The 13988-nt window shown below is 43.0% G+C and overlaps 1 protein-coding gene across 6 annotated transcripts in view; it reads left to right on the forward strand.

Annotated features, from left to right (window-relative positions):
* Positions 1-13988, forward strand: part of ERG (ETS transcription factor ERG) — a 282162-nt gene that overhangs the window by 237181 nt on the left and 30993 nt on the right. For all 6 annotated transcript variants that reach the window (XM_032276875.1, XM_032276870.1, XM_032276871.1 and 3 more), the window contains one exon: positions 2285-2436. In XM_032276875.1, the coding sequence (XP_032132766.1) occupies positions 2285-2436 (152 nt within the window). The remainder of the gene's footprint in view (positions 1-2284; positions 2437-13988) is intronic.

A 13988-nucleotide genomic window follows, 5' to 3' on the forward strand; every position in this document is an offset into this window, starting at 1 on the left:
GCACGTAGCAACAGTTGTCTACATGGATGAGTGAATGATTGAAACTGAACAAAGGTTGTCTAGAATTTGTAGCTGTTACTTGCGTTACTCACATCATCTGGATAAAGTCTTTTTCCTAGAGGACTGAATCCCTCTAAGTTCTTTTCCCTAGTAACTTCTCTTCTTGAGACAGATATACCAAAACACATGCACTCTACTCAGCTGATGGAATTTTCCAGAGGACTAGGAAACTCAGTCTCAAGTGAAGACATTCTGTGTTTTGATATTAGGATGGGTCTTTTAGAGATAAATGTGCGAAGCCAGGAAAAATAGCATCCAGAGGAAATAATGCATGTGTCGGCAGTGGTGGAAATATTCAGGATCTACTTCATGGGAACTCAGACCATTATTATTTTAAAATTTCCTTCATGTTAGCACAGCTGTGAGGATGCCATCAGGCAGGGCTGTGTCCCAGGCCCGTGGTAGGGCCTGAGTCCTGCGTGGCCCTGACTCTGACCTCCATCCGCACATGGCCGTGCCCCCACTTCACTGTCAACACCTGAGACCCGTCCATAGGCTTCAGACACATTTGTAAGTGATGCTGAGAACAAACCTATACTTTCAAGTTCCCAGATGCTGAACAAACCCTTTCCCTTCCTGTCCACGTCCCAGCTGTGACCTTCAGGTGTGGAATGATCTCCTTCTCATCCCACTCAGAAAGTGCCCTCCTGCCTCAGATGGTTTTGACCTGCTTAGACTTGAAGGTCACATCCATGCCAAGCCTGTAGCTTTTTGATTCTACAAGTTCTCTGTAGAACTCCAACTCACAAGGTGTGGAAAAGATAAATGAGGGTTCATTGGAGTGGATCCCACAACCAGAAACACTGGAATAGAAATCTAAAATCCAGAGAGAGTGAATTTTCCCAGATTCCCAGGAAAATGAAAAAATAGGTGTATTGGATAGAGGCTGAGAGGCATTTCTGGAAATCCACCATAGACCACAGACCCTGAATATTAATACTTCTCAACTACAGTGACCCTCACTTGACCATCTATGTGTTAACCATCTAAGAAGGCACTGACATGTATTTTCTGTTTTCTGCTTAAGCTGGATTTTCATTTTGGCATTTCCCTATCAGGTGTGATATCACCAATGTCCTGTAGCTTTTGCATCTCACTTTTAAAAATGTTTTCCTTTTCTTTCTCCAGAAAGGTAGGTTTGACTTTATCCAAATGACAGTGACTACCTTACTAACAGAAGCACTGTGACCTGCTGCCCAAGGTCAGTAGTCAGTAGCTGACCCCTCTCTGCATCCACACGGTTCCTTCCACATCCCTTTCCCAAGGGTCCTCTAGGACTGCTGGAGTCCACTCCCATGAGGCCTCCTCTAGCATCAGCCCCCACCCTTCCCTGCCCTTCCTGTCTACACCTAAGCCTGGAACACAGCAAGTCTTCAAAGCTCCGTATGTAAAGATTGGCTGCAGGGATTTGAAATTCAGCAGGAGGATTTCATTCTGAGGTTTTGAAAGGAGCAAGATAAACGTCGCTGAGCAGCAAGGGTCCCTGGTGCCGCCTCCCAGCATCTGTCTTCTCTGCCTGTTTACTGTCATACTGCAAGAACAAAGAGCAGTTCACTGTTCCCCGCAAGTATTCCCAATCAGTTGTCACAGATGGACTTTTGACACAACAGCTTCAGGTGGAGCTGCTTAAGAAATAGAAGCCAGGTGGCAGTTCCGCCTCCCTTGTGGATGCTCTGTCCGTCCAGCCAGTGCGGGCACTGTCCTAGCCGGTGCAGGCTGCCTTCACAGAGCCCCACAGACTGACTGGCTGAAACAACAGGACTCAAGCCTGCACAGTTCTGGAGGTTGGAAGTCTAAACTCAGTCGCCAGCAGGGCCAGTCCCCGAGGAGGTCTCTGTCCTTGGGCTGCAGATGGCCTGGCTACCTTCTTGCTCTGCCCTCATATGACAGAAAGAGAGAGCTCTGGTCTCTTCCTTTTGTTATAAGGGCACTAATCCCATCATGGGGCTCTAACCTCATCACCTCATCAAGCTGAAATACCTCCCAAATGCTCTCTCCCCTAATACCATCACGCTGGGAGTTAGGGCTTCAAAGTACACGTATTGGGAGCACACAGACATTCAGACCATAGCAGGCACGGTATTTGGCTTTTCCCACCTCTCCCTTCTCCCCCAGTCGCTTCCGCCTTGCCCTTCTTTGGTTCTCTCTGTGTGTGGTGAGAAGTCGATGGGACACGCTCTTTGGTTGCTATAGTAATGGAAGAACATTTCTTCTTTTCCTCCAGGAACTCTCCTGATGAATGCAGTGTGGCAAAAGGTGGGAAGATGGTGGGCAGCCCAGACACCGTGGGGATGAACTACGGCAGCTACATGGAGGAGAAGCACATGCCGCCCCCAAACATGACCACGAACGAGCGCAGAGTTATCGTACCAGCAGGTCAGGTGCCCGCAGCTTCACTGCGCTAAGCGGATCACATCTTCCCCAAGGCGAGGCTGAGCCGCAGGGAGCTCTTCTCCCCACCTGTGGCGTTGATTACACCTCTGTTGTCCAGAGCAGGGCTTGTAAATGGGAGCTGGCAGAGGTCTGTGTACGTGTGTTCATGGATCGCCAGCAAAGTGAGATACACACATTTGTGTAGTTTAGATTTTAAAATTATGTGAGACAGCAATATGTAGCCCCAGCTCTTTATTTTGCCACATAGGGAGAAGTGCATGCACACACACACACACACACACACACACACACACACACACACACACAAAACATATGGAGAGAGAGAGAAAGAGGACATCCAGGCAGACACACAGGCATGCTTGTGCACACGCACATATGCACACATGTCTATATGTCTATGAAAGGTGACCTCTCTAGGGAGGAACTGCCCCTTCTTGGAGATCATTGTGCCAAACATCCTGTCCTTCATGAAGTGCTATTTATGATAGATGATAGATGTGGTTGTTTTTAAATTTTCCTTATCTGGCAAAATAAAAATTTGGGAGCCATATATTGCTCTCTTACATGCTCTTAAACATCTAAAATTCCAGCTATCACTGGCCTGTGACACAGAGTCCAATAACCAGGGTAACTCTTTACTGCAGACATAATTGAAAACCAACCCGAAGGAATAGTTCTCGAACTTGAGAGAAATGCCAAGAACTTATTTATTTAGCAAAGGAAAGGTAGCAGAAAGATTGACTTAAAGCTCCTCGGAGGGCACGTGCCAAAGAAAACCAGAAATATAAGAACAACAGCAACAGTCACCAGTGAGTGAACTCTTGCGCTACAGGAGGTATTTTGATAAATGCTTTAGAAGCATGATCTCATGCAGTCTTTGAAAATGGGCATCTTTCTTATGATTTCCCTAATGAGGATGACGAACTTCAGAGGGTCCACCACCTTTTCCAAGGAGGGCATTTGGCTAATAAGAGACCAAGTTAGGATGCAGGCAGGTCTGCCCTTTAGCCTCTGCCAGTTGGCATTGGATTACATCTCAGCTGCTTACAGCAATTTCTATGGGTTCCCTCCTGTTACTCGTTTCAGCCATCTGGTCACCCTGTGGTCCTGCCCCAGGGATTTGAACTTGGCATCAGCTCAGCCTGAAACCCTTGATTCCAGGTAATTCCTTCACCAAGCATCCATGCCAGTGTCACGGCCTCAGAGAGGCTGGTCTTGAGCGCCTCCATTTAGAATTGCTCTCCATTCCATCTGTGACTTCCAGCTTCCTGTCTGCCTGACTTTTCTTGATTTCATTTATTCCCATCTCCCATTATTTTGCATATTTATGTAAAAGTTTTCTGATTATCTTCCTCCCTGAATAGAACGTAAGCCCCACAAAGGCCATATTTCCAGGGCCATTTGCAGCACCTGGCATGTAGGAGGTGCTCAGTGAATATTGACGGAGGGGAGAATGGATGAATGAACCCCTTACCACTGAGCTGCACTGCACAAGTTACTCCTCGTTGCCAAAGTAGCCAAGGGCGTGCATGGGTGAAATCTTCACAAACTCAATTCTCCCTTGCTCCTGGGGTCACCTAAATTCATATCTTTGAAGTGTGATGGCAAACAGGTTAGATTGTCTCCATGGTATGATTTTTCCTTTACCTGAGTACAATCATGCTCAGTGAGCTCCTGTTACCTTTGAGACAGGAGAGTTCAGGAGTGCAGGGTACTTTGCATAGCATCTGGCCTGGATTTGTACCCTGGGTTTCACCTTAGATTTCTCACTCTGTGGCTTTCAGCAAACACATGAAGCTGATTCAATGCAGTGGGCTGTGAAAGGGACCCTCCTTTGGGGTTGTGCCTGATTTCAAAGCACTTTTTAAGACTTTTCTAGGAGACACCAATGGTAGATTCCATGTGTGCTTTACGAGAGAGACAAAACTATCCTTAGTGTTTACTGAAAGGCAATTGACAGGTGCACATAGGCCATGCGTTTGTTTTGGCCTTGGCAATGCAGCTGTGTGCCCGAGACTACCTCACTTGCTGTGTCTTGGAATGGGGAGCAGTTCCCATTGGATGGAAAAAATAGAAGCACAAATGTCCCAGGTGCCCATTCTGGATGTGTGGCACATAAGAAAAACTCAAGGGCTGGGATGTGCCTGGAGGAGGGGTAGGAGGGAACGCATGTGTTGGAGTCAACACCCAAAGGAAGTCCCCAACCCTTCTCACCCTTTGCCTTCCTCTTGAAGAATGTAATGCCTTCAACTGAGACAAAATAAAGTGTTTAGATCTCAAAGATGAGAGACTCCATCTGAGGGAGTCTGAAGATTCCTTGCTTGATTCCTCATGAACCACAGACGTAGGAGGTAATGCCTGGTACCATCTTTTAACTCATGAGCCTGTATTTCTGTGGGGCCATCAATAGGCTTTGATGTTATCAATATCCTTTTCAATAGGGCCAGACTAGAGTCCTTCCACACTAAGGAAAGTATTTAGAAAATAAGAGCGATATGGCCAGGCGCAGTGACTCATACCTGTAATCTTAGCACTTTGGGAGGCCTAGGCAGGTGGATCATGAGGTCAGGAGACCGGGACCATCCTGGTTAACATGGTGAAATCCATCTCTACTAAAAATACAAAAATTAGCTGGGCGTGGTGGCATGTGCCTGTAGTCCCAGCTACTTGGGAGGCTGAGGCAGGAGAATCGCTTGAACCCAGGAGGCGCAGGTTGCAGTGAGCCAAGATTGTGCCACTGCACTCCAGCCTGGGTGACAGAGTAAGACTCCATCTCAGAAAAAAAAGAAAGAAAATAAGAGAGAGATTTATGTGGGAAAGAGACAGAGAATCAGCTGAAGTCAGAGCACCCAGCATTTTTTATACATAGTAGGTGCTCATCAAATGTTGGCTGGATGGATGCAAGGATGGCTCTGCACATTGGCTCAAATTAAGCTTTGATGTAAAGGCTGTTTCCTTTCTTCTGAGAAAAGTACTCTTCTCTTCAGCTCTTCCCTCCATCAGTTGCTTCATGCCAGTGTAGGCAGTTATTCAGTTAATAGTGTTTGTAAGAGAGCTAGTTGTGGCTGATTTTGCAAGTTGTGAGTCTTTCAGTTATTGGTCAAGCTTCATGTATGTGTGCTCATACACAAACAGAGATGAACACACACACACACATATACAGCTTCATTGCACAACCTGGACAATTTTCCAGTGTGGCCATGAGGTTGCAGGACCTCAGGCAGCTGTACCAGCCGCTGCATCCATCCCCATGGTGTCCAGGCACCTCACGCAGGCAGATTTGGGGCACAGAGTGCCCCATGTACACAGAAAGAATTCTCCAGAGCTGGTTCTGGGTAGTTCACCTGGCTCTTACTACTTAGACACATTGCTCGGCACTAATGCAAATAATACAGATAGCTGAATGAAAAATAAATTAAACCATTAGTTATTTCTAAACATTTGTACCATCCGTTAAGACATGCCGGTATTCACACCCTAGGGATAACAGTGGTCCTGATAAACACTGATGAGAAAATTTGTACTGTATGGAAACTGACAGATGAAACCACAGAGGAGCTCGGGGGCTTTGTCCGTGATCAGATTGGGTTCTGGTACCTGGAACTCGGTTTTGAGAAGTAATTTCCTCAACCCTGCTTTTGAGACTCATGATCTTGCGTTACTAAAGAAGCCCATAAAATGTCCCTAATGAATAAATGTAGTCCGTCATTTGATATATTTACACTACCTCCTATTTCAGAACAGATTTCAGAAAGCTCACGTAGATATATACGAAAGAGCACAGTAGAATCCACCTTAAAAATAAAGGAAAGTAGAGTATGGACTGCAGTAAGAATGTAACAGAGAGACCAAAACCAGGAGTGTGGTTTATACACACGTGTGTCTGTTTAATTGCAACTTTTAAATACTGCAGAATTGCAAAAGGTAGTGTTAGTTGGCTTTGAGGTATCAGCAGGCAGTAAGAAAGGAATAATTCAGTGTCCACAGTACAAGAAGAAAGCAAATGTGAGAATGATGGTTCAGCTATTAATTCCGAGTCTGGAGGAAGACATGTTCCTCTGTCCCACGGAAGAAAGGGGGAGTCATGAGCAAGCCGTTCAACCAGGAGCACCACTGGGCATTCTGGGCAGCCCTGCTTTGTGCCTCCTGTTCTGGCAAGACTGTTGATTGTGCTTTCCTGAATGGTACTGGCTAGGCAGTAAGTCGCACCTCTGGTTTTATCTATGTATTTGGTGCAGGTATCATAAATCTAGGTCGATCTCTCATAAGGCTGGCAGTTTCTTACATTGTAGACTCAAGTGTCATTCAGTGAAACCAGTCATAATAAGAGGGGCCTGACAAGTGTGACACCCCCTATGCTGGTTACATGGCTCTTTTTTGGCCCAGCTTAATTTGGAGGTTGACTGGAAGGTGTTTTTCAAAGTGTAGTCAGAACCACTTTACCTGGAAAATTTGTGTTTAAAAATGCACATTTCCTGCCAGGCATAGTGGCTTGCACCTGTAATCCCAGCACTTTGGGAGGCCAAGGAAGGAGGATCACTTGGGCTCAGGAGTTCAAGACCAGCCTGGGTAACATAGTGAGACCGCATCTCTACAAAAAGTTTAAAAATGAACCAGGTGTAGTGGCAAGTGCCTATAGTCCCAGCTATTTGGGAAGCTGAAGCAGGGGGATTCTTTGAGCCCAGAAGTTTGAGGCTACAGTGAACCATGATTACACCACTTCACTCCCACCAGGATACCAGAGTGAGATCCTGTCCCAGACATGCACACTCATGCATACACACACACGCGTGCGTGCGCACACACACACACACACACTTCCAAATGTTCCAAAATCCGGGTCTAGGGTTGGAGATTTTACATTGTTAACATGCTTATTTTATGTGTAATTTTCAAGTATAATAAGATTGAAAAGTTCTAATCTAGATAGAAGACATCAAATACATTTTACTTTAATAGAGTTGAATTATTTTTATTAAAGAGATGGTTTATCACTTTTAGAAGAGGCAAGTAGACAAAAAGCACGGCTAGAAATGACTAACAATATCACATTAACATTCCAAAAAAATTTAAATGAAGAATCTTTCATTGTGGTAGTTACTATCACTCTTTAGGTGTTGGCCATGAACATGGAGAGGTGCTAACCAAGCAGTTAACAAAGAGGAAGGCACAGCCTCCATTCACTTTTCTTGAAAGTTGCAAAATGCTGACCAAAATGCAATAGCACCTCTGGCTTTAGCAGCTTATGGCATTTTGAAAGCTTTCTCTTTTTCTGTTTTCATTCTCTAAAATAGGTGCTGAAGTGTTGAGTTTTTCAAATCTCTCTGCTTTTATTTTTAAAATAACTCACTTTGAGCATAGACCTCTGTGATAATCAGTAATCTCAGAGATAGAGAGTAGCCACATTCATCTCTTCACTTTATTTCTTCACTTTCTTCTTTATTAATTAATTCATTAAATTCTTACTCTGTTCCATTCACCATGAATAAAAGTGCTAATGAGACTTAAAATCACCTTTTCTTGCTCACCTAACACGTGTGTCTGAAGCTGCATGATTTGTGTCTTACTCAGATCCCCATGCTAGGTTCCTTCTACTCAATTAGAAAGTGTGGTTGGGTGCAGTGGCTCACGCCTGTAATCTCAGCACTTTGGGAGGCTGAGGCAGGTAGATCTCGAGGTCAGTAGTTCAAGACCAACCCGGCTAACATGGTGAAACCTCATCTCTACTAAAAATACAAAAATTAGTGGTGCATGGTGGTGCACATCTATAGTCTCAGCGACTTGGGAGACTGAGGCAGGAGAATTGCTTGAACCTGGGAGGCAGAGGTTACAGAGACCTGAGATCGCGCCACTGCATTCCAGCCTGGGTGACAGAGTAAGACTCCATCTCAAAAAAAAAAAAAAAAAAAAAGGAAAAAGAAAGGAAAGGAAAAGAAAAAGAAAGCATTCATTGAGTTCTCATTACTCTTTGCCACTGAGGATGATCTAAGGCTGTCAGAAGTAGCTAAGACCCACCCATGTGTGGTAAGTAGTTTTTGACAGACAGAAGAATATGTGATTGAGAGCTTAAATGAATGACTCAGACCAGTGTTTCAGAACATCTGAGGAATGGAGATCAGTTTAAACAGGACTAATCAAGAAAAGCTTCATTTAGACCCATGGTGATGTGATTCGGAAAGCCTTTTGCAGCCTCCACCGTTTTCCTCTGCCACATATGAGTATGGTGAAAACACATATGCTGTTTTCACCACTTGGTGTCCTTGTCCCTGTGGTCCCTCTCTGGAATGCTCTTCCTCCTTTCTTTGCTGACAAACCCTTCTTATTCTTCCAGACATCTTTGAAATCAAGGGAGCCATGCTTGATCCTCTGGCAAATTAATCACTTCTCTTAGGACATTTTACCAATGACTTTGTTATCACACTTCATTTTTTTTCTTTACATTTATTTGTTATACTTTAAGTTCTGGGGTGCATGTTCAGATCATGCAGGTTTGTTACATAGGTGTCACGTGCCATGGTAGTGGTTTGCTGCACCCATCACCCAGTCATATACATTAGATATTTCTCCTAATGCTATCCCTCCCCAACCTCCCCACCCCCTGCTATTCCTCCCCTAGTCCCCAGCCCTCCAGGCCCCAGTGTGTGATGTTCCCCTCCCTGTGTCTGTGTTTCACACTTGATTTTCCTTCATGTTGTATTCTCTAATGCATCTATGTACTTACTTAAATATAGGTATTCTGCAAAGGATTTGAGATGCCTTGTGAATTAAACTCCTGATGGGTATGTGCCCAAACTACTTATCAAATAGAAATTAGGAATCAGTACTCAGGCGTTTAAAAATACAAATGAGGCAGGAGAGGGAAGGGTGCAGCCATTTTGACCACAGCCTTGCCCAGGATGCTATACTTAAGTTTCTAATACGGCTTTGAGCTTCCTGGTAGCCAAAATAAAGAGAGTTATTTGGGGAAATAATTTTCCCTTTCAGAAAATAAGTTTCACAGGGAAGGCAATGTTTATCTCAGTGTGAAATCCTAAAAGCAGGATCCCTTGGGGCCACTGGGGCCTTAGACCCGATCACCAACCATCTTCTTACCACTGTTGCGGCACTGCATTTCAACAGCCTATTTCTTGTGACATCCTCTATAAGCGCTGAGTTACATTAGTGAAGAACTCAGCATAGGTAGAGAGCAGACACCCAGCATGCGTCTTTGGCAGTCTGCTTTCATGTAAAGAAGGGATTTTGAGGTCTTGGAGTGGTAGAGGACTGCATATGTTTCATATGATCCTCCCCAAATATTGACATTCCCAAGCTGGACTTTGAAAGCCAGCTTGAATAACAAGTCATAGAACATACCCTCCTACCAAGCCCTGATGGCTGACGCATTATGTTTTCAATCCGCTTAGCATGAGTTATGTATAAGCCTGTCTGTTATTTAAGATTGTAAGTTTAGTGAGCTAGTGATCATGTCTTTTGTGTTCTCAATCACCAGACAACGTAGCCAGCACTTGGATTCTGTGTGGAGGAGAGTAAACATGATTTATCGAGTTAACGGTCATCTAGATCTAATTAGCGGGAACTGCAGCCTCACAGGGGTTGCAGGACTCTTGGTGTTCTCAGTGCAGTCTTCCTTTAAACATGAGAGAACCGAGACTGAGAGAAGTGAAATGACTCCCTCAGGGACGCTTGCCCAACTGAGTGAGGCCAGAGCCTATTCTCAGACCTAATAAGAACCCGCTGGTGAAATGACATGTGTCTTCATCTTTCTTTGCTACATCCCTGAATACACCCGAGGGGCTCTTCCACTCTGTCGATATGATGGGACGTGCTTCTTTAATCTTCTGTTTAAATTTGTGCTATGCACAGTCAAACAACTAAATAACAAGACTCACTAAAATAGAAATGCTAACATCAAAGTTTATTATATGTATTTTAAAGTTATCAGCTGAATAGTGGTTGAGGAAAGTGCCATCGGGTTAAATGTGACGCTGAAATCATTTTTTAAAAAAAGCAATGACAGCTACTCTTTATTGAGTATGCACTGTTGTTAGGCACTTGGACACGCACTTCGTAGCAAAGGTATTATTTCATTTAAATCATGCGACCACCCTATGACGTAGGTACTCATTATCATTTTCACTTTATAGTAAAGAAACTAAAACTAGAAATGCTAAGAGAGTTGCTCAAGATGTCACAATCATTTGAAGAGCTGGGATTCTAACCCAGTTCTTTCTGACTCCAGAGTCTGAGTTCCTCTGCTGCCCTGACAGAAATAATTAGGGAAGTAACACAAGGAATGGGATGAGAAAATATGTTTGTTAAATTGTTGTAGACATCCTGCAAGAGCCTTTTCAAAGAAGACTTAAGTAAATAAAAGAGGTGGAGAGGGAATTTTGCAGAATAATCTACTGTGTTGCCCACGGCTAACTTTTGCATTTCTGCAGTGCTAATGATGTTATCTGTTTTTCTTGAAAGTCAAAGAGAAGAATGGAATTGAAGACAGCTTAGATTTAGCATGAGCAGCTGGGTAGGTGTTAATGAATACACACAAAAAGCGTTTAAAATAGGTGACTTCAGTTTGGTTCACCCTGTGTTTGAGATGCTTCTGGGACCCCTGCCAGGCAGTGTGGTGGGCCTAGAGCTCAGGATGGAAAGTCATTTTTATGGAGTCACAGCACTTGAGTTTAAACTCTGCCATGAGTTCTAAACCCTGCCATGTACTAACTGTAGGATCTGGAAAGTTACATAATCTTGCTGTTTCTCAGGTTCTTCACCACCAAAGTTGGATGATCATAATGCCTACCTCATGTGGTGCTATATGGATTAAATATAGCAATATGTGTAACATGGTTAAACAGTACCTGGGATAAAGTAACATCTCAAAAAAAGGTGTAGCTCTTCTCTTTAGATTTGGGTCTGGCATTTGCAAGAGCTCCCTGGGGACTCGAGCTATAGACTGGCAGACACTGGTGTCTGTTACAGGTTAAATTGTGCCTTCTTCACAAGATATGCTGAAGTCCTACCCCCAGTTCCTTAGAATGTGACCTTATTTATTTGGAATAAGGTCAATTTGGAAATAGAGATTTAATCAAGTTAAGATAAGGTCATTAGGGTGAGCCTCATAAAATGACTGGCATCCTTACAGAAAGGAGAGATTTGGAAATTTATGAAAAGGTGAAATTCGGTGGTCTAAATCTTCCTTTAACATGAGAGAACCAAGACTGAGAGAGGTGAAATGACTCTCCCAGGGACACTTGCACAATTGGCTGAGATCAGAGCCTATTCTCAGGTCTGATAAGAACCCGCTGGTGAAATGACATGTGTCTTCTTCTTTCTTTGCTACATCCCTGAACACACCTTCGAATCTCTTCCACTCTGCCGATATGATGAGATGTGCTTCTTTAATCTTCTGTTTAAATTCGTGCTATGCACAAACACCTAAATAACAAAACTCACTAAAATAGAAATGCTAATGCACACAGAGGGAAGATGATATGGAAACACAGAGGGAGAACTCCATGTGAAGACAGGCAGAGGTTGGACTGATGCACCTGCAAGCAATGGAGCATTCCATTGCTGGACAGCACCAGAGCTGGAAGAGGCAAGCAAGGACTTTACCCACAGCCTCAGAGGGAGCAGGGCCTTGCTGATGCCTGGATTTCAAACTTCGAAACTCCAGAACTATGAGACAATAAATTTTTGTTGTTTTTAAGTCCTCCATCTTGTGGTACTTGGTTACAGCAGCCCTAGGAAAATAATACAGCATGCATGTTGTTGTTCAAACATGAGAGCAAATAAGAACGCCCAAAGATATCTATGGATAGAAAGGAGAGGGGTAGACCAAGGATGAAACTCTGGCGATAACAACATTTAAAGAGAGGACAAAGAAACAAAACCCAGGCGGGGAGAAACCTTTAAATGGAACAAGTCATTGCATTTCTAAAACATGAGGAGCATATGCAGTGCTGTCATGGAATAACTAATGGGAGGCAACAACAACAAAAGAAAACAAAGAAAAATAAAGGTCATTATCCAAAAACAAGATAATTAGTTGAGAATGGTTTCATCCAGAGAAATAAATTGGTGTGTCAGAATGACAAAGCTATGTTTAGAGCCCAACGAAAATAATTTAGTCATGTATTTTTAAATAAAATACACAGAATTGTAGATTCTCCAGCGAGTTGAGGACAGGCACTCTTTCTTACTGTTTATGACTCTTTCATAGAGGGTTATACAATTCGTATAAGAAATTTTTGGCAATTGATTAATAAATGAAGTAAAGCCTAGCATGAGTTAGGATGATAGGCTGCATTAAAAATGAAAACTATTCAAAGTAAACAGGTAAGAAGTATGCAGAGAGGACTCTTGGTTCTAGTAAAGTAGAGAAGTTATTATAAAAGAACCTAAATCACATTCTTTTTGTAAAACACCTAGAATTGCCATAAAGAGTTTACTGTCCTTTTAAATGCACAGCTGAACTGGGAAGAAAGTCCATGAACTTAGGACAAAATAAGGAGAAAAGTGAGAACAGAGCATCACATTCTTATGTTGGCACCTGGTTGTCCTAGTGGCTATGATGCAGAGAGTTGGGTTTTAAAGTTCAACTAGGGGCAAGGAATGAGGTCTTGGGCTTGCACAAGGCAGGGAGTTGGAGCTGAGCCTGTTGTTACTCATGTCCCCACCCCACACACACAACCGTGGGTGCCAGCAACTCTCAGATGGAGAAATTAATACGCAAAAATGGTCACAGGCTAGTGATAATCTGGGAAACCTGGCAGATGTAAATACGAAATCTTCATGGAGAGGCTTGTCTTCAGCCTGTGCTGTACAGAATTCCTGCAGGTAAAGACCTGCTAAAGATGACTCTGCCACCACAAATTACAAAATACAGCTGAAGAAAGAACCTCTCCTGCTCAAGATTTAACAGAAACAATGAATGTGATTAAACCCTCAAGAAGGTTACATAAAGTATTGGATAAAGGTATAAAATAAATAGATTTTTTAAATATTAAGGAAGAACATAAAAAAGGAGTCAAAAAGAGAGTTTGTTGCTAAATGAACCTTACTTCATAAAATAACACAATATTCAATTTAAAAAATGGATCCTAGAAGAAGGGAGTGAGATACAGGAAGGAAATGAGAGCGATGAAAGTGATTAAGGTGAGGGTAGATCTAGAAAGAAATGGCTGTAAAATGACAACCACAGCCTCCTAAGTAGGGAGTAGAAGATTCGGCGGAGTGAAAAAATGAGGCAACATTGTCCTGTAAAATCAGAGATGGATGATTCAAGAATACGCTTTCTAAATTACTTGCATTATTTGGGAAAAGGATAAATTTGGTGATTAAACTTAGAGTTTATTTAAAGATTAGCAAGAAAGAAAATTAGAATGTCAAACAGTCAAAGCAATACAGAAACAAAGAAAAAGAAGGAATGAAGAAAAGTAGATCAATCTGATTAGACACTTGGAAAGGAGAAATAAAGAATGGACAAAGAAAGTTTGACATATAGCACAAAATAAGATGGTTAAAATCAGACA

Source organism: Sapajus apella, unplaced genomic scaffold (assembly GCF_009761245.1).
Source record: "Sapajus apella isolate SASKATOON/1434 unplaced genomic scaffold, GSC_monkey_1.0 scaffold8, whole genome shotgun sequence".
Taxonomy (NCBI): Eukaryota; Metazoa; Chordata; class Mammalia; order Primates; family Cebidae; genus Sapajus; species Sapajus apella.